Source organism: Lynx rufus, unplaced genomic scaffold (assembly GCF_022079265.1).
Source record: "Lynx rufus isolate CCGP_SWC_20201006 ecotype Redwood Valley unplaced genomic scaffold, mLynRuf1.p SCAF_8, whole genome shotgun sequence".
NCBI classification, from domain to species: Eukaryota; Metazoa; Chordata; class Mammalia; order Carnivora; family Felidae; genus Lynx; species Lynx rufus.
Window position 1 is genome coordinate 9,058,495 of NW_025814896.1, and position 25,415 is coordinate 9,083,909.

The window sequence follows — 25,415 nt, forward strand, 5'->3', positions numbered from 1 at the left end:
TACGGTGCTTCAAAAGTCCAAAGCCTGCGGAGGGATGAGAAAAGAGCTATCCTGTCTTTGTATTTACCTTATTTGTTAAGGGCCTTTCGTGTAGGTTTTTCCAAATGATCAGTTTACTTTTGCTTCCTCAGAACAGACATGCACGATTCCGATTTTGACTAAGGCTTTCTTCTTCTCCCATCTCTCTATTTACATACCGCGATGTTTTGGCAACGATATTAATTTTTTTTCCAAAGAATGATTACAAACCTAACAGGTGGAAAATTGGTCTTTATTGTAGCACAAATAAACATTACCTATTGGTCCTCTTGACCATGGTTTGGACCCTGCCACTATGGGATTGGAAACATCTCTCTTCTCTCTGGGTATTCTTTATATATCCACCTTTTTTTTTTTCTTTTTCAAGGACCAGAAAAGTATAATAGCAAGTTACATAAGATTTAAAATGTTATATAGCAAATAAATAGAATGTCGCCAAGCCCCGAGCTCACTTAGAGATCCAATAGCTGAATTTTGGCTTTTCTTTCAATAGTGTGAGCTGAACAAATCATGCTTGGAAAGCAAGAGATGAATCTGCTGGTTGCACATTTTAATTATCGTGATAAAAACATGCAAACAAAACAATAGTCTTCATTTGCGCCCACGTAGCCATTGGACCTATAGGATGGGTTCCCCTTTATCAGAAGCTCTTAGATCTTCTCACTGAGGGGACAGGCCCAGATTTCCACCCTTTCTTTCATCCTGACCATCCTCACGCTCGGCAAGTCTCCCCACCTGACGTGAGGGGAGCCCAAAGCCGCACCCACATAAATATCCCTCCTTCCGCTTGGGAAGTCTGCCAGTGCTCATACCTTTGTGGCTCGATCTGAAAGTCTCCTATGTAAAAACAAAGGCTCTGACGATGGGGGGGGGGGTGGCGAGGGTGGATACAGTATTATCGGCTGTTCGTATCTTACTGTGAATGAACTGAAGGAACTAAGCTGTCACCTAGCGTGACATTGACTGGACTGGTAAATGCTGAGGCTGTAAGTCAGGTCGGGTCCCCGTCTGGGGCGCGGCCCGAGGTGGGGGGACAACTTGAATATGTGTGGAGGTCCTTTGCATGTGGCGGGGGTGGGGGGGTCATGCTGAAGGGGAGAGAAAAGGAAGTAGACAAAATACAAAAAAGAGAGATGAATGCATTGGGTGAAGACCCAGCCTTGAAAACAGTTGACACGGCCGGTGTGGCAAGACTGCCAAGGCATTTGACCTTGGCCTCTGTCCTCTTTCTTGGAGGTGACATAGATAGTCTGGGCACCAGTGACTATACAAGGCACAGAACTTCTATGATACATGATGCAAATTATCTGGATGCCGCGGGACCCCATGTGCATTGGCAATGGGCGTTCGGAAAGTCCTTTGTTCGTTTAGGTAAAATAAACTCTCGAGGGCATGCAGCGCATCTATCTTTGTTAAGGGTCGACGCTCATATTAGTCTATCCTAAAGAAAACCGAAAGATGAGAGAAGAAAGTAAGTTTCCTCTCTCTTCACCCCAGTGTTCTGCAGTGAATATTTTTCTGCTGTCTGACTACAGGCCAGATGCCCTTTCCTAGCAACCCTAACAGAGGCGATAGACAGAGGGACGGGCGGGGCAGGTATCAGCAGCGATCACTGAAAGGAAGCTGCCAAAAGCAACAATTGCAAGCAATAATAGCAAAGTCCACGAGCTGATTAGGAAATCTCTGCACAGCGGCTGCCCCCAGGAGCTCTGCAACGCTCATTCGGTTGCTCAGCCTTAACTCACTCCCTACGTCATCAGCATCGCTATGGGAAGGCGAGGGGGTGAGACGGGACCGTGGTGGTGGTGGTGGTGGTGGGGGTCTGTACGTATTAATTAAAGTGAGGTGTAGCCTCGGCTGGAGGGCCTTGGGGTCCCTAAGGGGATCACGCCTCGTGAGGCGGTAAAATCTGCGCGCGCCAACTCTCTGAACTCGTGTCCGTCTGTTCACCAACTCTAATCTGGAGACATTGGGAGAGCGGCTAGGACTTATCGCGTTCTAGTGTCTCATGCAAGTAAGTCCTACTCCAGCAGGCTCCTGTCCTCTTGGTACCGGGAGACATGAGCTGCCTCTAAGCAGACCCATCTCCCAACAAGAAGCTCCTCACAAGGCTACTGTCCCGTCACCTGGGAGCAAACCCATACCTGAAGAGCTATTCCTCGTCCACGTCTGTGACAAACTGAGAGTGGTGTTCGGGTGACTTGGCGTGCGTTTTGCTCAGGTGGAGTTTTACTGCGTGTTTGCTCGCAAATGTCCGACAGCACAACTTACACTTGAACTTAGAGTCTGTGTCCTCTTCGCCAGCTACGGTTTCCGGAGACCTCTGAGCCGACGACACCCGCGAGATCTCTTGCTCCGCCTTGCCTTGCTGTTCTACCGCCATGCGGGTCATGTCCTTCATTTGGAAACCCAGGTGGGACTCCAGGTGGCTGATGTAGGTGGAAGGGGTTCTAAACTGGGAGGCACAGTCACTGCAATAAAAGACGGGGTGTCCTTTGTCCATGTTTTTCAGGAACTTTGTCCCGCCCGTTTTCCGAAGTTGGTACTTGACGTTTGCCAGCCAGTGGCTGATCGTGGTCATCGAGAGCCCCGTGAACTTCGAGATTTGCATTCGCTCTTGAGGGCCCAGGTCGGACAGCAGGTACTTGCCCTCGGACGTCTGGAACAGACTCGAGGCGAACTGCGCTTGTAGGATCAGGAGGTGCTGAGGGTTCCAGTTGGACTGCCGGCCCTTCCTCTTATGCAGGGTCGAGACCTCGCTGGAGACGTCCTCAAAGCGCCTGACATCCATTTCCAGCTTCATGGGGGCGCCCCGCGAGGAAGCGGCGGGCTTTGGGGTGGTGGCCTTGGGGAGGACCTTGACCATGTCGGCGATGTCAGACAGGGCGTGCTTCTGAGGTGGGGACGTACAGGATTGTGCTTGCGAGGACTCGGCTTTCTTACTCTTGGACTTGGTCAGGTCGATGGGCTGATCGTTGCTCTCGAACAGGTAGCGCCTGGACACGCTGGCCGGCCGCGTGGGGGCAGGACTCAAGCCCGGCTTGTCCATGACGCCGAGACTCGACTTGTGGAACATCGACATTGTGCTTGAGCTTGGGCTGGAGCAGGAAGGGGAGCGCAGGGGTTCCGTGGCCTTGCCCAGGTGATTGTTCAGGACGGACTGCAGGGCGCTGAGTGGGTTGATGCATGGCAGGGCTGGGGCGCGCGTGGGCAGGGCGCACCCGTTGCTGAGGGAGTGCGCTGGCTCGAGGGGCGGGCGTTTCTCGGGCTCGCCGCCCTCCTCCACCAGCCTGGCCTCCTCCTTCAGGAGACAAGGCTCAGCCTTCTTGGACTCGGAAGGGGTTTCGCTCTTGGAGAAAGCATCCCCGTCGCAGTGGCTGAAAGGCGAGGCCTCTTCCTGGGGACTTTCTTTCCCACGCTCCTTCGCGACCTCGTCTTTGTCGTCTGGCTCCTTCTTCACTTGAGTGTATGGGGCCAGGTTGGTGGGCACAGAGACCAGCGGCATTACTTTCCACTTTGGGGCAATTGGCCTCAGCTTGTTGGTGAGGTTAGGGCGAATCTGCAGGACCTGGGATCCCAAGGGCAGGGCAGGCTTGGCGCCCTCCGACAGCTGATAGGCCGCGTGGATGCTGGGGTACGCGCTCCAGCTGGGAGCCCCGTTCTGGGCTTTGTTGATGGCCGTGGTGACGGTGTTTTCCAACGACTTCAAAATGTCCCCTCCGCCCTTGGAGCCGTCTTCCAAATCCTCCTCCCTTAGATACTGATACTTCATTGTAGGGTCTAACGGCTTCTGGAGAGCGTCTTCGTACTCCTCGCTCTTCAGGACTTTCTCGTCCTTGCTGATCTCCTCCGGTTTTTCCTTTTTGCTCTCTCTCTTCGGCTCGGTTGTAGAGGCCGCACGGTCAGAGGCGGAGTCACCTGACGGCCTGGGAGCCAGCGAATCGCTGTTTGGGGCGTCCGACAAAGCCTGCATTTTCTCCACGGCCAGCGGGTCCAACACCAGCTGCTTCCCTTTCTTGGAGGCAGAGCTGGTGACCTTGAGAAAGTGCCCCGTGACCATCATGTGGGTGGTGAGCTGCTGCAGCGTGTCGTGGGAGCTGCCACACTCCATGCACTTGAGGATCTGGGACTTGCAGGCCTCAAACTGCCAGGTGTAGCTGGCGCCGTTCTGGTAGCCGTAGCGGTTGTTGGACGACAGCTGCAGGCCGGCCGTCTTCTGAGAGGAGAACGACTCCGCAAACGAGCCCGTGGTCGAGTCGGGGGAGCAAGGTCGGTTGACGTCGAAGACGCGCTTCTTGGCCGGGGTGACCGTTTTCGACGAAATGGTGGGCACTGGCTCCTTCAAAGGCACTTTTTGGTAATGTTTTGTTTTTATCATGTGGACGCTCAAATCTTGGAGGGAGTCGAAGGAGTCGCCACAGAACATGCATTTCAGAACCTTCTGAGCATCCTCCTTGTCCATATCCTGGAAAGCCCGTTTCCGGGGCTTGGAGTAGCCCGTGGGTCTCAGCTTGTCCTTTTTGCGGTTGTCGTCTTGGTAGTGGCCCGTCTCATTCATGTGCACGGTCAGCTCCACCAGGGTGTCGTAGGCGGCGCTGCACTGCCGGCACCGGAACCGGCTGGCCCCGGTGAACGCCGACCCGCACATCTTGCCGCTCTGCCGGTACAGCTGCACCGAGCTGAACAGGCTGGGCTTCCCCACGGATCGGGAAGGCAAGTTCTGCTGCAGGCTTTTGGACAGCGCGTCCTGATGCCAGTCGAAGTCGGTCTTGCTGCTGCCGTTGCGCGGGTCGCAGGGCCGCCTCTCGCCGCCGGACAGCTTGAAGCCGAGGCCCAGGCCCGACCAGTAGGAGTCGGACAGGATGTTGGCGTAGACGGCGGTCATTTTATCCATGCAGTTGTGGCTTTCGTTGGGAGGCTTGGGGTGCGCGCTGGCTTTCTTGTCCGCGGCGTCTCGACCGCAGACGCTCTTGACGTCCGCCACCTGATCGCTGGCATCGCTCAGCAGAGACTCGTTCTCCACGTCCTGATTGGACAGGTGGCTTCCCGGAGAGTTCTGGTAGCTGAAGCAGCCTTTCTGCTCGGGGCCCGTTTCTAGCTCCTCGTCTGTCCCCGGGTCATTGCTGCCCTGAAGCGGAGCTACCGAACCACTGTCCTCCTCTTCCTCCTCTTCTTTTATTTCCTCTCCTTCCTTCAGCTGCTCCTCCTGGGCGTAGCCTGCAAGAGAAGTAGAGGAGGATATGAAATAATAGTGGCGGGTCCCATATTCCGTCCCAGTCTCCCCGCTTGGAGCGAGTGCTGCCAATACCGAATCGAATAGCGAGCGAATCTACGCTTTTAGTAACTGCAAACCACGGACACAGGAAAAAGCCAAATGGTGTCCCGTGTGCTATCTAAGGCCTTTTTTTTTTTTAACTGACAGGAGTCACAGATCTTTTTAAATGCCTAGGGTCCCAAGTTAATAACATTCACGTTTAGGGAATACCTAGCGCTCTGATAGTCGGACCGTGGCTAAATTCATAGGTACGACTTTCAGGAAAGCTGGGCTGGAATTCAACCCTACAAAAACAGATCTTTACGGAGAAGGACGTTGGCTCACGAGAAAACTAGATTTGACCCTTGGCATCTCCGTGGTAAGGTTTACCGAGAGCCTTGGATATGCTGGCATACAATTATCTTAATAAATCATATTTGAGTGCTTGTAGGTAATTGAGATGCACTGCCATTATATTTTTGATGGCCGGTGTCTTTTTGTTATAACAGTTTTATTTGTAGAGAGTCACACGGCAGGAAGAGAGATTATGGAGTATCGAATAAAATCTTCCGTTGATAGCTAAAAAATTACGTAAGCTCGGCAAACATAATGATTTTAAAATAATAGCAAATGGTGTTGGAATGGGAGATTTGGGGCTATCTTATTATTCTCAAACAGGTTTATGAAGACCTTTTCAGACAAGGCTGAAAATGCCCTCTCGATCTTGTGCCTGTAACTTCAAAGGCTTTGTGATTTGTGGGTGTCCGTCATGAGATGCCAATTATACGTTTGATTTGTAGATGCAAAATGCTATTGGGGATGCATGCCTTCCCTTCTCTGAGAGGATTTAGGGCCAGTAATTGCATAGGGAAAATGAAGGCATGAGAGAGCGGCACAAGAGAGCGGGTGCAGAGGGAATTAATGGGCAAATATCCATCAACAGAGATGGGGAAAGTGACTATTTATGCCCATGTGTTCATTTCTTTCACCTGGCCTTTTCAGAGCCTCGTGGATAAAATGCAACTAAAGAGGGACCAAAGCAAGGGAGATTCAGTCTCAGCTTTGCAAGGCTTGTGTGATCTCAGTGCAATGTTTTCCTGGTGTGCTCTTCTCTCCCGTCTGAGTGCAGGTGGGTGCCTGGGAGAAACCCTAGGGTGGTGCCATGTTCCCATTCACCAGCGAGAAAGCTGGGAAAAGAGTGATCATGCCTGTCTCACAGGCAGGCAGAGCGAGTTAGAATAGAAGACAAAGGGGTTTGTTGGGCGTAAGGCAGCTCCAGTCAGAAACTCCAAAGTCTCCTGCTGCGGCTGCTAAAGATAAATGTTTATTGAGCAATCGCTACCTCCTAGGAGCCCTGCTAACCACCGCAAATGCCTTCTTCCATTTTGTCTGATTGCCCACACGATGGAAGAACTATTATTATTTTCACTTCACGGATGGGGAAAACTGAGGCTCTAAGGTTAAGAAATTTGCCCAAGGCCACCCAGTTAGTATGGCGGCGTCACCACATGCCTGTTTGATGAGAGAGTCCGTGGGTCTAACCACTACGCTCCACTCTCTGTGACCAACCTAAAGGATAAGAAAACTTCGCGGAGACCCAAAGGTTAAAGGTTAAGCAGTGGCATTTTATGGAAATGTCACTAAGTAGGTAATCACTTGGGAGGGGAGAAATGCTGGAGACAAGAACCCACGATTTAAAGGACATGGCACCACAAAACAAGACGCAATGTAAAAACTGGGTTTAGCCATGAGCTTGGCGGTTGCGTTCATTCTAGATTTGACCATTATTGTCACTGTTGTTCTGTTTCTGCTCCCCTAGCAAGCTGACCAGTGGGGTTTTCATTAAACTAGTGTTGCTGGTCTCCGGTTCCGTAAATTGGTTTGATGAAAACAGAAGGTACTCAGTCTAGTTGAGCAGCTTAAAAGAACTGAATGACTAAATTAGACCACCCCCGCCCCACCCCCCCCATCCCCACTGCATTTTCTTTTTCCTGGACTAATTTGTATGTTTGCAAATCAGTATTTGGTATGTGAGTCATACCATTAAGCTCAAGGAGAAAGCCTGTTATAAAATGAATAAATGAGTTGCTACAGAGCCAAACAAAATACTCCAAAGCAACAGGCAAATTTTATCAATCAAACAGGGTCACTTTTGAGAATTAAAAGGGCTTTATTGCTCAAAATCTGGGACGACACTCATTAGCCAGAGCTGTTCCAGGCCAACTGAGACATACAGTTACATATCTATGAGCTATACGACCATAGCAACACACACACACACACACACGCCTACACCCACAGACCAGTGGAAAAAAAATCCAGGAGGAAAAAAGAGGTTTCTGCCACCACAACTGATTAAGAGTGTGGCCAGGCCAGGTTTTACTCGGCTCACCATTTTCGGTGTGTAGCACAGGGCCTTGCATTTGGTTGGAAGCAATTCATGTTACTGTGTGTGTGTGTGTGTGTGTGTGTTGATGAAATATACACACGTGTGTGTGCACACAGGTGTGCACATGCATGCACCAACCCCCGCCCCATTATCGGCCCGGCCGATATAGTCATTCTCACACAGGAGAAAATAAGTGTTTTGGCTTTTTTTCCCTGCTGACATCTGGAAGCTGTGCTTTCCGGACCAGCCCAGCTTCACAGTCTACTTTGTCCTTCTAAATGGATTCCCCAGAAGAAATGTCAGAGACAGCAAATGCCTCCCCCACAATACAGATAAAATTTTCTGCTTAATTAGGCATTGACATGTTTACTATAACCTTTACAGAAGAGTAACTCATGCTGAGAGACCCTTTTTGTCTGTTTTCTCCTGCAGGACAGACTAAATCTCACGCACCCGATAAGGTAACACGTTGAAAGGCTTCATAAAAAAAAAGGGCCAAAGCGTCCGTCGAAGTGAATGTATTTTAACGACGGATGAGGGTTCCAAGGAGTTTCTAAAAACACGTTTTGATATTACACATTTAAAACCGTTCACTTGACTTACGTGATTTTGTTTGCCACCAGCGGCTGATGAGAGAGAGGAAAGACAGCCAGAATATGGGTGACCTGGGTGTGTAATGAGTAGCTGTCTCTCTCTCTATCGATGATTTGTTTAATAAGATCGCATCATGTGTAAATCTTGGTAAAGTGGATGAGTGGCAAGTTTATTCTTAGGAATCCTCATTTAACAAAAGAAACTGGATCACCATTATGCCAAGGCACAATAAAAAGAACCGTTCTCTGTGGAACCTCCTTGCCGATTTCAGGTTGAAGATCAAATTCTGTGGTGGCAAACACCCCCCCTGTTCCAACCTCAATTTCTAATCTCATCCCTTGCCACTGACGCCCTCTGGCCACACGAAGCTTCCCCATCCCCAGGACAGCTACTTCCTAAGCAAAGCCTGTCAGTGCTACGTCTAAGTGACTGACTCGAGAAACCATTTCTCTTCTACTCCAGGGCCACCACACTGACTGTGCCACCCCCACTGTTCACTAGGGTAAGTGGGCTTCCTGCTTCTGCTTCTTCCAGGCCGTTTTGTAGGGAACGGCTAGAATTTTCTTTGTCGAAAGAATAAGGTTTTGGGTGGTGACATCGCCGTGTTTTAACTCCTGCAGTGTCTTTGTGCGGCACTCCAGATGAAATCCAAGTCCTTAGCGTGGTCTGTAGGGCTTGCCGGACTTGGGGTCCACCACCCTGTGTTATTACTCCATACCCTCACCCTGCTCTCCATGCCCGAGGCATAACAGCCTACTTGTTCCTTCCTGACTTTACCAATCCTTTCTGTGACTTGGCTCCTTGCAGTTGTAGACCTCTCTGCTCCAGAGGGTTCTTCCTCCAGACCTTCACATGGTGGTCCCTTTTCGTCCTTCAGGTCTCAGTTTCCGGGACTCCTTCTCCAGAAGGCTGTCCCGCCCTGTCTCCCCTTCTCTGTGTAACCCCAGGCCACACCCACCTACTTCTTGAGATCCCTGTAGTACCTACCACACTCTGAGATCATCTTGTTTTCCTACTGGCTGATTGTCCCCTCCATCTAAATATAAAGATGAAATGCTTGTCCCCATGGAGACCTTGCTTTCCCCAACGCTCAGATTGAAGCCTGGCACGGAACGGTGTCCAAAAATTTATCTGAGCACACGAATGCGTAGATCATACAACTTAAAGGGATTATTCCGGTTGCAAACTCTGTCTCCACATCTTGACGGTGCAATTGGAAGCTATGATGGGTAAAGCTCCCTCCCCTAACCTCCAGTATAGATCAGATGTGAACTATGACCACCCTGACCCGCTCCTCTCAATGGGGTCATCTTTTCAGACCAACACAGCCACCAATGTTCTTGCCAGAAATCCCTGAGCTGTGAATTTAAACTTTTAAGTAGGAAGACCGAAAATAAGCATCAAGACAGCAAAGTGTCAGAAAATTCATCCATAATGTGAGCAGACTTCTATTCAAAAGAGACTCACACATCGGGGCGCCTGGGTGGCGCAGTCGGTTAAGCGTCCGACTTCAGCCAGGTCACGATCTCGCGGGCCGTGAGCTCGAGCCCCGCATCAGGCTCTGGGCTGATGGCTCAGAGCCTGGAGCCTGTTTCCGATTCTGTGTCTCCCTCTCTCTCTGCCCCTCCCCCGTTCATGCTCTGTCTCTCTCTGTCCCAAAAATAAATAAACGTTGAAAAAAAAAATCAAAAGAGACTCACACATGGGAACTTGGAAAGTACGGACTAATTTTTCCATGAAGATAGTCTATCAGCTGTTCCAGGATACAGGTTCCACAAATAGGAGGGTGATCTTTCCCTGAATTCTTGATTTTACTAAGGAGAAATGGGAGTGCCTCAGTGGCTCTGTCGGTTAAGCATCCGACTCTTGACTTGAGTTCAGGTAATGATCTCGCGGTTTGTGAGATCAAGCCCTGCATCCGACTCTGCGCTGACAGTGCAGAATCTGCTTGGGACTCTCTCTCTCCCTCTCTCTCTGCCCCTCCTCTCTCTCTCTCTCAAAATAAATAAATAAACCTTAAAAAAAAAAAAAAACAAGGGAGAAATGTCCCTGGAGAAATATATTTTATATGCTACCAACTTTTTACCCTATTATGTATGTCAGTAAAATTCAGAAATAAACTCTTAAATTTTAGAAATTTCCTCTTATAGCAAAGGTTAAAAAACAAAAGAGATATTTTTTTTAAATTGCCACCTGAATTGTTTCAAAAATGTCTGTTCAGAATGATTTACATGAAATTGTGCAAAATAATTCATGGGTTGCATGATGTTAGATAGCAAAATTTTTTTTGCCAGGCAAACATTTTTGTAGTTGCCTTGAAAATCCACAATAGAGTGTTTACTGTAAAAACACTGGCAGTTTTTAAAGTGGCAGTGGAGGTGGGACAGTTATAACCCGAGAAGAATATAAAATTCAAGAAGGCTGATTTTCAAAAACTAAACCAGAATTCAACCAAGACCTCATTTAAAAACATACCCAGTGGTGACAGGATCATTTTCGCCAATCTACCCCACTAAATGACAGTTTAAAATCACACAAAGATTCCACAGTGTGCAGAGCGGACATAAATGAAGGGATCGCAAGAATTGCTCGCCGTGTACCCAGTAGGTACGCTAAATGATGACACAGAGGAAGGTCTCCCTGTCACGAGTCTCTAGTGTTTTGGTGACTGTGGTCTAGAAATCTGTTAATATGTATATTATTATTGGCACTAATTGGCACTCTCGTTGGCAGGCTGAGTAAAGAGATAAGAGGACCTCGTTCAAGGAGACTGCGCGCCTCCCGATGGTGGCCAGGCCCTGAGCGAAGGCCGGTCGGAGGGCTGTGCAGAGGAGATCCGAAGCTTTGTGTTTCAGGATGTTGGGCTGGGGGGCCGTGGGATCCCTGACGCTGTTCCGGAGCACAGACGTCAAACTTTCTGAGAATCTGGGTACCATGAGCCAAGGCTCGGTCTCCCTGCAGCCTGGGCTCATCATCTAAGCTCATGCACCTTTCTAAACAGGAAAGTTGTCAACAGGCAAAGTGAAATTCACGACATATGGATTTTTATCCCCAACACACTATGCATGACTCATTAACATGATTGTAGGCACAGGTCAAGAGAGAAGGGCTCATTCCCTCTGTCTGAATGTCAGAACCAAACAAATAGAAATCCCTGTTTATTTTATTTTTATTAAATTGTTTTTCTTTAATGTTTATTTATTTTTGAGAGACACACACAGAGAGAGACAGAGTCTGAGCAGGAGAGGGGCTGAGAGAGAGGGAGGCACAGAATTTGAAGTAGGGTCCAGCCTTTGAGCTGTCAGCACAGAGCCTGAGGTGGGGCTTGAGCTCATGGACTGTGAGATCATGACCTGAGCTGAAGTCAGACGCTCAACTGATGGAGCTACCCAGGCACCCCAGAAATCCCTGTTTAGAGGTGGGCTGGGGGCAGCGGCAAGGGGACTTCTCCTGAGCCCATAAGTGCTCTCTAGAGATGGACCGAGAGCTTTTGGAAGGTCATCAAGAACAACAGCATCTCTTTTATAAACACCTCCTGCACACCATTCAGTCAATGGGAACATTTTACTTGCGCGATGCAATGCACATCAGGTGGGGTCCGTGTGGAACCAGAAACCGTCCATTTAGTTAACATGCTCTTGTTGTGGGCACTTTTTGAGTCATCCTCCTAGCACTTTGGACCATGAAGCTGCTTTCTAATCATGCTCTGCGTCTTTCTCCACATCTTCGCCGTCAGCAAAAAAAGGACTGAGCGGATTTGTACCAGTGGAAGGGGATGCGCCGTCATCCCTTGGTGCTTCGTCTGTTTATTTGTTTAATCAAGAAATATTTATTCTGCACCTACTGCATGCAAGGTAGCCCAGTCAAACTGCCCTGGAACATCCATCACAGTTCTCCAAAGGCCAAGGAGAGTAGACAGAGGAGTTATGGAGAGAGGTTAGACACCGCGGTTGGGGAGAAAGACGTCACGGGAAGGCCATGCATTACTGGAGGTGGGAAGGTAATTCAAGTGGGCAAAGTAGGCCAGAGGGAAGAAAAACAATCCTCCATTGCAAAGGTAAGTAGTGTGCTCACTCAGCTAGATAGAGAGATCCGGAGGAGCCGCGGGCGGTGGAAAGCTTATACCACAGTAAAGAATCCAGCAGCTATGAAAGGACTGGCCATGGGGGTGCTTAGGGTTGCCAGGTATTTCGGTTGGCCACACGGGGTAGATGAAGCCAAATATGTCTGGGACCCATCCATTTGCAACCTCTGAGGCCAGGAAGCCAGGGGAGGCAAAGAGTTTGAAGATCTGGCATGCTCCTCTGGTGCTTTTACCTACCAGTTCTTTGACCCTGATTCCTTATTGGTGAGTAGGTGTGACAATCCCAAGCCTGCCTACCTCCCTGGGACACAGAAGGAAATGGAAGAGAAAGTGACTCGTGAACCCTCGCTACTCAAAGATTTGTCTTTGGAGCGGCAGCAACCGCAGCTTGGAATTTGTTAGAAATGTGGACTCTCAACCCCAGTCCAGGCCTAGGGAAGAGGAATCGCTTCACAAGATTCCCGGGGGATGCCTATGTTCAACGATGGTGGAGAAGTCTTGTGGTGAACTGCAAAACTATTAGCTGGTAGCAAGGTATGTAGCAATCTGCCTCTCTCTGCCTGTGTTCCTCCTGGAGTGTGGGTACAGGCTTTGTGAAAAGAGAATATACGTCTTTGAGAGGCCCAGCCCCTTTCCTCTCCAAGGACCAAAAGATGAAATGCCTGACGCTTAGACCATTTGCTCCCAGTTGACGCTGGGAAGCACTGAGCGAGAGAAAAATACAAGTCACTGATTGAAGGACTGACCAGTTAAGGAAGAGATAGGATGGTCCACTGGCCGTGGGACCAGGCAGGTCTCAGTTCAAACCTGCCACTTACTCTTAATGTGATCTTGGGCAAGCTGCTGAAATGTTCAGGGGATCAGTGTCCTCATCTACAAATGGGAATCATTACAGCGTCTACTTCATAGGAAAGATAGGAGCGTCAAACATGATAAAGTATGGAAAACACCAAGGCGAGAGGACAACCTCCCCACTTCCTGGGCCTGTTCTAGGCATTTCATAAATACCTCACATCCTGACCTCCCACCTGAACCCACAGACGGCTGACATCAGTTGGTTTTGGCACCTTTTTATTCCTAGATCCTATTCTGAGCCAACAGCTTTTAGATGATATTTGCATGAGATATGAACCAGCTTTGCATGTGTCATGCATAAGAAAAGAGCTTCCTCCAGCTTGGGGTTTGTTACTTAACATTAAATCATTCCTACAAGGAGCCTGTGGTATGTGTGCTGGGAACTTCCGTAGAAGTGATGTGCAAACATTGAATAGCGAGTTATTAGGTCATTACCCATAATGATCATGTCTGCAGTCCTCAAGAAATAAAGCAACCCACCATCCAAGGGGAAAGGTCTTTGTTGGATGCCTTGGGCTTTGCACTGAAGAGAAATGACTAATGCTCAAAGCAGAAGGTCTAGAAAAATGCTCTGTATTTAGCTACCTAGAATATCAGTTCAGTGTATAGTATCATTGGGAAACATCCTGGTGACAATTTTAAAAAGCAGAAGGAGAAAATATTCATGGAGGAGGGTTAGAAAGGGGGTTAGTTCATCAGCTTTCTGGTAGTTCCAGTTTAGAAGTCATTATCCTTATATTAGTTTCACACCAAGAGAGACATAAATCAGGAGGAGGGGATAAAACAAAGTGAAATGAAACAGGGACAAAGAAACTACACAATAACACTGAGGCTTTCCTATCAAATTAAGATTTTCAGGCTTTGGCTTTTCAAGTGGTAGCAATCATTTTCGGAAAAATGCGCATCCTGATTTTCTATACATTTTCCTCACACAGGGACATAGAAACACACTCACACATACACAGTTCTTTCCAAGACCGGAAAGTTTGGAGTGCTTTTTTTCTCCCCCCCTCAAGAAAAAGGACAGTGAATCATTGTCTAGAACGACCTTCAGAAAGTATATGAAGCTGAAGCACCATCTGTATTGTTTTAGACATATATTCCCATTTTACTCGAAATAACATCATTAGCACGACCATCCCACAGAGTGAGAAGGTGATCTTGTTCCCTTCTTGCCTGGCCTGAAGTCAAACATCTTTTCTTTTCTTTTTTTTTTTCTTTCTTTTTTTTGGCAAATGCTGCTGCTTTCTCTGAAATATTTCATGCAGATAATGGATAATGACCACTTCTCATTGCGTTTTCTCGAAGACGTCTAACTGCATTAGCCAAGAATGGAGAAATTTTAACCTGCTTCTTTTGCTAAGTTCATAGCTGTGACTACTTGCCATTAAGAAAGAGAAAGAAGAAAGAAAGAAAGAGAGAAAGAAAGAAAGAAAGAAAGAAAGAAGAAAGAAAGAGAAAGAAAGAAAGAAAGAGAGAGAAAGAAAGAAAGAAAGAAAGAAAGAAAGAAAGAAAGAAAGAAAGAAAGGAGAAAGGGAGGAAGGAAGGACCTCAGAGAATCTAAATTGGTACTCTCAGAAAGCGATCTGGCCTTTGCTTTCCTGGTGAAGAGTCTTTACTTTCTCTAGAATCACAGAAATCTGAGGTGGAAAGACCTCTTGTATCTTATGGCCAATTCAACATTAGCCAGGGAAGGGTTTCCTTGTCCTGGTGTTATTCAGTTCTATGACTAATGGCTCAAACATTGGACCTTCCAACTTTTCATGTTGGATTCCCCACCAACATGATTGTTATGGCCAGTGTGGCTATAAGCACCACTATTCCTTGCCATCTTCCCCCTAGGAGCAGAGCTGGGTTTCTACCATGATACAATTGGATCAAATCTAGGGATTGCAGAAAGCTTTTAGTTCAAGCTTTCATGATACACTTTTGCCACTTTATTAACACTTCAGTCAAGTAACCCCTCAACATATGCTTGAACATCCTCAATAATGGAGAGCTCCCAGCTTTGAGGCAGCCTACTCTCTATGAAAAAAAGTACTGATAGCTAACATCTATTGAGAACAAACGTACACATAAAAGCCAGTGGACTAATTTTTTATATGTGTTACGTTATTTGCTCCCCACAATAACACTATTCGTCTTTCAAATTCCATCTTAACAGGTGATGACATTGAGTTGTAGAGAATGTTAATTACATCTCCAGAGTCACAGAGCTGAATTGGGACTTGAATTTGGATCTGTCGAGCTCTACAGTCTGCTGGATTCTTCTTTTTCCCTCACTCTCTGTATCTAATTTGTCAGTCAGAGATATTAATTTTATTTCCAGAATAAATCTAAACTCTTCTTGCTGTCATCCACCACCAGGCCACTGCCTTGGGCCAGGCTGCCATCATTTCTTCCCTGGTAGATGTGGTGGCCTCTTCAATTGGTGGCCACTCTTGCTCTCCTACAGTCCATCAACTTGTGCAGCAGTGATGGGGACCTGCTAAATGGAGACCCAGGGTCCTCTGTGCAACCCTCTCAATAGCCTTCCTTGGCCCGTAGGTTCATGCTCCCTAATGCAGCCTGCAGCTCTGAGATGACCTTTCCTCTTTCCATTTCACACCTCTCCCATCAGTGTCCCCTCGGTGATGTCAAAAGACAAAATTCTCCCACCTATTCCCTAACTCACCAAATTCTTTTCTCCCTTAAGGCCTTTGAAATTCTGCTTCTCCTTCATGGAAGGTCTCCCCCTTTTCTTATGTCTGATTCTTTCTCAGTCTTCTAGTGTCAGCTCAAAGGCCTGTCTTCAGAGGGGTCATCTCTGATCATGGTAACTGCCACGCACTCCCCCCAAATCCCCAATTGCCAGTTATATTCTATCTCAGCCCCCTCATTTTTCTTGTGAAGTTCTTATCCCAATTTTCAGCCATTTTATTCCCCTACTCACTTGGTTGTTTGGCTTCACAAAGGGACCTTACACCCCTCCCAGGGCAGGCTGAGTCCACCTTCACCTCTGTATTCCATTGCTATCCAGGGCCCAACTTGTTGAATATAGGAAGAAATAAATGAATGACTGGGTTGAGAAATGAATGAGTGAGTGATTGCATCAGTAAAGCACAGTCTTCTCTAGCTGACAAACTTAGATTTCATTGTATGATCCCAACACCCTTTCAAACCATAGAGAACACCAAGAAGACTTTTTAAGAGGATATCCCTTTGGATGGTTGAGGTTCCACATGGGGTGGGCTGGTCCTCCTGGGAGGCAGAGGAGGCCAGGAACAGATGGGGGTGTAGATTCAGGGGCAGTGAAAAGACTCTTTCCTCCTCAACGCTGAAGGCTTTTACACTCTACTTCATGCCTCAAACCCCGCGATTTGCCTCTTGTTGATTTGGCATGAGGCAAGCCAAGAATTCATCCCCTGTAAAAATATGAAGACTTATTCTCTTATCTCACCTTCACACCTTAGGGTGAATGGATTTATCAGATCATTTCCTGGTAGCTGGTTTCTGTAGAAGAACACGTGACCCTAGGAGCCAACAGGGTCATCATCATACTCTAACCCAGGGGTTCTCAACCTGGAGCAAGTTCAAATGCACCCAAAGGGACATTTGGCAATGTCTGGAGACATCTTTGGTTGTTAAAACTGGAGAAGAGGTTCTATTGACGAGTGGGTAGAGAGGCCAGGGATGCTGCTAAACACCCGACAGTGCACATGACAGTCCCCAAGAACAAAGAATTATTTAGCCCCACATGTCAATAGTTTAAAAATGTTGCAAAGTCAAGGTCAGCTGTAGCTTCAGGACTTGGTGGTAAGGAAGGGGGTTACTCGTCCTCTCTCTCTAGTTGTCAGTGAAACAGAGGGCTCCCTGGAGGAGGACACTGTGTCATTGAAGGAGAACCAGAAGGCAAAGGGAGTGCACCACCTTCATTGGGGATGTAACATGGAATTGAAGAGCACAATGTCTTCCTGGGTTCAAATCTCACCTCTGCCACATCTTCTATTGTCATTTTGAGCAAACTAACCACCTCTGTGGGTCTCAATCTCTTCATCTCTAAATTGGAGATAATAATTATACCCACCGCAAAGATGACTAGAAGATTTGAGATAATTGGAAAGACCTCAGAATGCATGGTAATAGGAAGTATTCGATATATTCCCCCTCTCATTATTATAAGAACAAAGACCTAGCCATGAAGAGGAACACTATGGGGCCAGATTTCTCAGGACTGTGAGTATTTATTCTTTCAAGCGTTGGCTGAAAAAAAAATATCCATAAAGTTCTTAGCATTATTTTCAATCAATTCCTTCTGGATTCATTTAAATCCCCTTATCAGATTGAGTATTTTTATGCTACAAGAAACAAACAAACAAACAAGTTAATGATGAAAGGGATTAGCATCTCTAAATAACTCCGGTAACTCTGTCAAATAAATCTTGACCTATTTCAGTTCTTAATTAACTAGGTTAGCTTTTAAATGAGGCAACTTGTATAAAACAGCCAGTCAGATCTGGGGCCAAATCCCCACTGGACAGTTGGATGAAGCAGTTCTTCTTGGAAATGACCCAGTTTCTGGGAGATACAGAGGTCTTCGATCTTTTTGAATCGACAGTTTGAATAATCTAATAGAAAATTGTCTAGGGTTTTCTGACCCTTTGATTTCAGGTGAGGGTTGGTTTAAGAATGGTCTTTTTAAGACTTGTCATCTTTTCTGGGTCTCTACCTACAAAGGAGATAGGCAAATAGGAAAAGTCTTGAGGTTACTATATCAGCACCGCCCACGTAGTACTAAATTAGTCATTGTCCCAGGAGTGGGCAGTGGGAGAAGACAACACTATCCGGTGATCTAATATCCTCCAATGGTGAACACTGATAGATGGCTACAGATAATACAGCCACTATCTTATCCTTGGTATTTTCTGTTTTATGTATTTTCCTCTACTTTCTATATCTTCTGATGTTGGTTCTCAGTCAGCGCCTGAACCACTCTCATGTAAGTGGAATTTTCCAAAAAATAATAATACATGTGCTTTCCGCCCCCCCCCCTCACAATAACAAAAAGGCAGTGTTCAGCGAATTGGTTAGTTCATTTGATTTGGGGTGTCAAAGATAATTTTTTAAAAATTGTTTTGCAATGTTTTATTATTTATTTTTGAGAGGGGGGAGGGGCAGAGAGAGAGAGAGGGAGACACAGATTCCAGAGCAGCTCCAGGCTCTGAGCCATCAGCACAGATTCCGACGCAGGGCTCGAATTCACAAGCTGCGAGATCATGACCTAAGCTGAAGTCGGACGCTTAACCGACGGAGCCACCCAGGTGCCCCCTAAAGGTAATTTTTCTTTACCTGGAGAAATTATAAGAAAAAGACCCAGAACTTTCTGAGCTGGGGAAGGATGTTTAAACATGAGTTGAATCATTGGAAAAGCATCTTATATGCAGTCTCTAACATCTTCGAATAGCTATTGGGAGATAGAAGGCAAATTAGCAGTTACACCTTAGACTTTCAAAGAGGACATTGGTGGGTTTCCAGATCTTGTCAATTGTTTGTTACTTACAGGCATTTAAAAATGAACGTGGCCAATTCTTGGACAGTGCTGAAAAGACCACCAGCGTTCCAGGATACATTATAGTAAGCAATGCGGTTGCTCCCCAATCTATGAAGTATGGGTGCGATTGGTGGCACCCAGGTCTGTTGGGGCTCAAATTTGTCTCACCTAATCACATTGCAATAGTGGCTTATCTATGGGATTAGGCCTCAGCTAGGCCAACAGGTGATCAGCACTCTCCGTTTGATTTGATGATTAAGAAAGTAAGGGTCTCTCCCTTTGGCTTTTCTTGTTCTTCTGCATGAATATATAATCTTACAAGTTGCTAATAGCAATTTCACTACCATGAGGGAAGTTAGCCTAAGGACTAAGCTAGCATATACAAGAGCAGAGAGCCAAGAAAGTTACAACCAATTGAAGGGGGAACCTTGATCAAACTCTACCAGAAGCCTTACTGTCTTTGTACTTTGAAATTTCAGGAGCAAATAATCCTCTTTACCGCTTAAGGTATTTGGGGTGAGTTACTCGCAACCAAGAGCTTCATGGTATAGCTATTAATCTGTGCACCTTTCATAGTTTGGATGCAGGTATTACTTTATAGATAACATCTTTACCAAGAGAGGCACATTCACCTTGCCATGTCCTACATTGCTTTATTCCTTGGTATGTATATCCTTTTGCCCTTAACAATTATGACCTTTTGTTTGTTTGTTTGACAAAGTATAAGGTAATCCTGCCCATTAATTATCCATGATGACAAGAAGGTCAATACCACAAAATTTGGGATTCTTCTTCGTAGGCAAGCACTCAATCCGTTGTTAGTTACACATGGACGATTTTGAATTCTGAACCCATTTATATGCCATCTCTGCCCTGAGCTCGTTTCCAAGCTCCCCGAGTACAATTCTCCCTTTTTTCCTGTGATCCATAGGACTTTACCCATAACTCTTAGCAGACCCATCAAATTGTGACTCTTGAGCTCACCTCCCAGAAAGTAAACTCTTTAAGAGCAAGGAAGTTATTTGTGTTTGTCTTTGCACACCCAGCACTGGGAGTTTTTGGCACATGATAAGGGTGCCATAAATGCTCTTTTCTCTCCTTGTCTATTTTGTGTTCTACAACTTTACACATGGTCTTATACATAGTCAGTGCTTCAGAATGTTGCTTAAATACAACAGCAGAGACAGTGTTTACCCAAGGAGGGTCCCAGCCCCCAAGTGTACCCTGAATTAGAGACACACATGGCCTCCCACCAATCTTTCTGGTGGTACCCAATATATTTTTCACGACTCGGCTCTGGGTGATTTGGCCCCCTAGGGACATTTGGCAATGTCTGAAGATATTTTGGTTGTCGTAACTATGGAGGGGAGTGGGTGTGCTACTGGCATCTAGTGGGTGGAGACCAGAGATACTGTTAAATGTTCCACAATGCATAGAACAGCCCCCCCCCGCCCCGCCGCCACCCAACAAAGAATGATCTGGTCCATATGTCAGTACTGTCGAGACTGAGAGACTCTGAATTGAAAATCTTTCTCTCCAATTGGAACATGAGCCCCACGAATGTGGGGGCTTATCCATTTCATTCATTCCTACATTCCCAGTACCAGTCACAGTTCTTGAGGTGACTGTTTTCTGCTTTTGCCAGAACACCCTCCACCCCTCACTGTGCTCTGTGGTGGGGTGCTCTGTCCCCATCCATTTTCCCCCTGCTTTTGCAATTTGGGTGTGTTAATCATTGAAATCGTCTCCTCTTATCATGTTAAATTAGGTAGTGTAATTGATTTTTATTTTTTTAAGGCATAAGATCAATTTGGGACTGGTGTAGTTATAACATTGTCAGAGCTAGGCTCTATAAATCTACTCCCTTCAAGGCACATTGGGAAGCAGCCAGCAGGACACAGGTTTTGGTCTTTGGGAGATTAATTTAATGAACCTCCATTGCACCTGGACCCTTTTCCTTTAAGAACGATCCAGATAGCATATGTATGTGTTTAAATGTCTGGTATTTTGTTTAAAGAGCAGTGAGGTAGGACAAAAACATAAGAACTTTCTCTTTCCTCTTTTTTTTTGAAATATGGGCACACTATCCCAGCGTGGCCAATCAGACTGTTTCCCCATAGAATTCAAATTCTGAACCTGCGACTCAAGCACGGAAAATGGTTGGAGTGGGTCCATCCTAACAAGAACATCATGAAGAGATCTCCTTTGATTTCGTCCCCTTCACCTTCAGAGCCACACTGACTTCTTCCCTTTCAGCGCTCTGTTCCATGCTCCTTCTAGCACATTGCTGGTCTTGACTGAAGTTAGCCAGAGGTAATATTTGTTGCTCATAACCAAAGACACCACTGGCTAACAGATGATGCACAATACATACTTTGAGTAAAAGAATGGATTTGTTCTAACTCTAACAAAGTGGCTTCTTTGCACGTTAGAATAAAGCAAGCTCAAGTGTGTGGTGCCACTGCTTGGTATTCATTCATTAGAGGGTAGTTTAAATGTTCATAGACAAATGGACATACCATAAAGCAATGCTAATAAGAACACCTTATTTCTGGAAACCGGAAATCTCCCTCCAAGGCCAGACTCCTGTCCATCCAGATGTACCCCTGTCCATAGATCCTGGCTGTATGCATCGGTCTGCCTTGAAAATGCTTTTTAGAAACATATCATCCCCAATGACTTGAATGTACCCGTCTAGAGTATGTTTCCAGCGCTCATAGTCTATTGTGTCAATAATCTGCATATTTAAGAGTCCCCACATGCTCATTGAGACGATAGATGGGGCTAGTACAGTCTACTGGGTCAAAAATCTGCTTTAAATAGTCTATATACACAGTCGGTTGAGTAAATAACAGCATTTTCAAAAAGCCCCTAAATATATAATAACATGATAAATCGCATCAGCTCCTAAAGATGGAGACTCGCTACCGCTGATCAGGAAAATGATGTGTGCTTTAACAAGCCACTTACAAATGATCTCATCTCTTCCAGCCGTGGGAGCATTATCTTTCCCTCCGCTCTATTTTTCATATGTAGAGGAAAGGCACCCAAACACACACACACACACACACACACACACACACACGCACACCCACATGCTCACACACAAAGACAGGCATATATGTATGCTCGATATCATCTTGCACAAACCAACTGGGCTTCAGCCGGTTGTCCAGGTGTAGGGAGGCAAGCCCCGAGAGCAAGGTTCTTCTCACTTTGGTCTGGAGGGTTCTCCCTCGCTTGGCTGGGTGCCATCCAGAGTTAGGAGGGGATCCAAGCACATGAAAACAGTTCTGCTAAAATCAACCAGGGGCATTGCTTTTGGGACCCGCATCTGACCTCCTTTTGCTGTGAAGGTGACTTACTCCCTATCACTTCGTTAGAACCCTGTTTGCTTAAAAACAGCTTCTATCTGTACAGTATTCTAATAGCTGCCACTTACTTGGTGCTTTACAGCTGTTTTTTTGTTTTTGTTTTTGTTTTGGCTTCCAACACTCCAATGGTGGGGGTGATATTACTGGTTCCAGTTTTAAAGATGGAGGAATTTTGGGAATACAAGCTGGAGCGGCCACTCTGGAACACAGTATGGAGGTTCCTCAAAAAACTAAAAATAGAACCACCCTACGACCCAGAAATTGCACTACTAGGCATTTATCCATGGGATACAGGGGTGCTGTTTCGAAGGGACACACGCACCCCCATGTTTATAGCAGCACGATCAACAGTAGCCAAAGTATGGAAAGAGACCAAATGGCCATCGATGGATGAACGGATAAAGAAGATGTGGTATATATAGCCAATGGAGTATTCCTCGGCAATCAAAAAGAATGAGATCTGGCCATTTGCAACTACATGGATGGAACTGGAGGGTATTAGGCTAAGTGAAATTAGTCAGTGAAAAATCATATGACTTCACTCGTATGAGGACTTTAAGAGACAAAACAGATCAACATAAGGGAAGGGAAACAAAAATAATATAAAAACAGGGAGGGGGACAAAACAGAAGAGTCATAAATATGGAGAACAAACTGAGGGTTACTGGAGGGGATGTGGGAGGGGGGACGGGCTAAATGGGAAACACTAAAGAATCTACTCCTGAAATCATTGTTGCACTACATGCTAACTAACTTGGATGCAAATTTTAAAAAATAAAAAGTAAAATAAAATAAACTCAGAAAAAAAATTGAGTTCTGTTCAGATGAACATAAGGGAAGGGAAGCAAAAATATAAAAACAGGGAGGGGGACAAAACATAAGAGACTCTTAAATATGGGAAACAAACAGAGGGTTACAGGAGGGGTTGTGGGAGGGGGGGATGGGAGGGGAGGATGGGGAAGGGGCACTAAGGAATCTACTCCTGAAAACATTGTGGCACTATATGGTAACTAACTTGGATGTAAATTAAAAAAAAAAAAAGTTATGTTCTTGCTCAGTAGACAGAATTTCTTATTGAGTGTGGTTAAAAACGTAATAATATAGGTAATTAAAAAGAAAGAAAGAAAGAAAGAAAGAAAGAAAGAAAGAAAAAGAAAGAAAGAAAGGAAGGAAGGAAGGAAGAAAGGAAGGAAGAAAGGAAGAAAAAGAAAGAAAGAAAGATGGGGGAATTTAAGCTTTGGGGAGTCGAACAACTTGCCTAAGATCACACAGACAGAGATGGGTAGACCTGGGCTTTGAAGAAAGCTTAAGGCGGCTCGGGAGCCAATGCCCTCTCGTGGCTGTGTGTGCTGTTCTTGGCCGTGCCCTGCTCTGGTCTGGTGTGCTTTGTGCTGGCGTGGGTGCTTCTACTCGTTCCTCAGTGGACCTTGCATTTTGCAGAACCTTGCATGCATGTTACGGTGTTTGTGGGGGAAATTAGGTTAGGGCAGGCCACTTGAAAACTAAGCAAATAGGCGTCCAGAACGTAACGGAATGAGAGCAAACATAATAAAAATATGGGTCTAGTTAAAAACACTTGTTAAATTCATTATATTAAAGGAATGCAGTAGCCCATAAAGGACTTTGCCTTGTAACTACAGAAGTGACAGCAGTTGGGTAGAAAGGACTCTTTGGGGGCAGTGAGACTGTGGGATTAGAGACAGGTCACATGAAAATGGTCAGGGAGAGGTGACGATTAGACTTTCGAGGCCAACCGTCTGAGCAGGAAGTCAATGGGCCCTCTAGGAACTGACTGCCTTTTCTGTGGCTTCCTGCATTCAACTTTCTATTTGGCTGCTGTTATTCAGGGGTGCTGAACAATAACGTGTGAGGACAAAAACCACAGGTGAATCAATGTGACGTCCTCATTATATTCGTGTCATTGACCGATTTGCCAATCAGGAATGAGCTCATCCGCTTTACAGAAATATGAGGTGCCATGGAACAGACGTTATTTTATCTTTCACCCTTAAAGACCTTTCATGGTGAGCAGACTCAGGTGCTAAAATCCTGGGTGCCTCACCAATAAAACCTTAATATTGAATTAATTACTCGAGCAAACCAACTTGAAATAAAGATGGCAAATCTCAATATCTTCCAGACTACAGAATTGGCACTTTACGAAATCTCCTGTTCTCGGGAAGACATACGAGAGCTTCCCCTTTACTTCTTTGAGTGCCTACTGTATGCCTGACGGTATGCACTTTATTTTTGGAGATAGTCCTGTGAGGTAGACATTTTGCCCGCTGCTATAGAGGTGAGGAATTTGAGGGGTAACCGAAGAGATACGCATGGTTCTCTAGTAGAGTCTGGGAGAAGTAGGACAGAGACTGAGCACGCAGCCCAGAGGCACATGTGGGCTCTCTCTGCCCATCCTGGGGGGCGAAGGAAGTTCGGGAGCTCAGTCCCAGATACCGAAAGTCAAGAATGGTCGCCACACCTCCTCTCCCCTCGGGCTACCTCGATTCCTCCAGGAATCAATTCCCTCCCCACCACCTACACTCAATTCTGGAAATTCTTAGCAGTCAGGATGAAAGATACACCAGGTTACGTCACTTCCCTGCTCCACGGTCCCCAGGGAAATCCGTCTCACTCACAGAGAAAGCCAAAGCTCTCACCTTGGCCTCAGATTTATGTGCATGTCAGCTCTCCCTTTCGACTCTGCCCCCCTCTCCCCTTCCTCCCTCTCTGGGTTTTCTGCTGCAGTCATACCGGCCTCTTCACCATTTCTCAAGCAAACCAGGAACACTCCCATCTTAGGCTTGCGCTGGCTGGTCCCTCTGTGCGTTTCCTCCGCCTTCTTTAAATCTTGGCTGACATGTAATTTCCTAACGAAGCTTCTTCTGATCACCACCCCGTTTAAAATTGCAACTGGTCTCCCGACTCTCTCAGGATTGCCGATTCTTTGACCCTGCTCTACTTTTCTTTTTCCACGGCACCTACCGTATTCGAGCTTACCGTAGAATGGAGTTCTTTATGACTTATATTGTTTATGGAGATCCTTCTTTTACTTTTTAAAGGATTTTTTAATTTTTTTACTTTGAGACAGAAAAAGAGAGGGAGAGAGAGAGGAAGCAGGGGAGGGGCAGAGAGAGAGAGAGAGGGAGAGAGAGAATCTTAAGCAGACTCCATACCGCTAGCTCAGAGTCTGATGCGGGGCTCAAACTCATGATCCACGAGACTATGACCTGAGCCGAAATCAAGAATCAAGATGCTCAACCAACTGAGCCACCCAGGCGCCCCTACTGCGATCTTTC

General features: G+C 46.3%; 1 protein-coding gene across 1 annotated transcript in view; it reads right to left on the reverse strand.

Moving 5' to 3' along the window:
• Window positions 1-264: 264 nt before the first annotated feature.
• The window catches only part of TSHZ2 (teashirt zinc finger homeobox 2), a 272,979-nt gene continuing 247,828 nt past the window's right edge, over window positions 265-25,415 (reverse strand). The window contains exon 2 of the mRNA XM_047068340.1: window positions 265-5,256. Coding sequence (XP_046924296.1) covers window positions 2,192-5,256 — 3,065 coding nt within the window. The 3' untranslated portion in view covers window positions 265-2,191. The remainder of the gene's footprint in view (window positions 5,257-25,415) is intronic.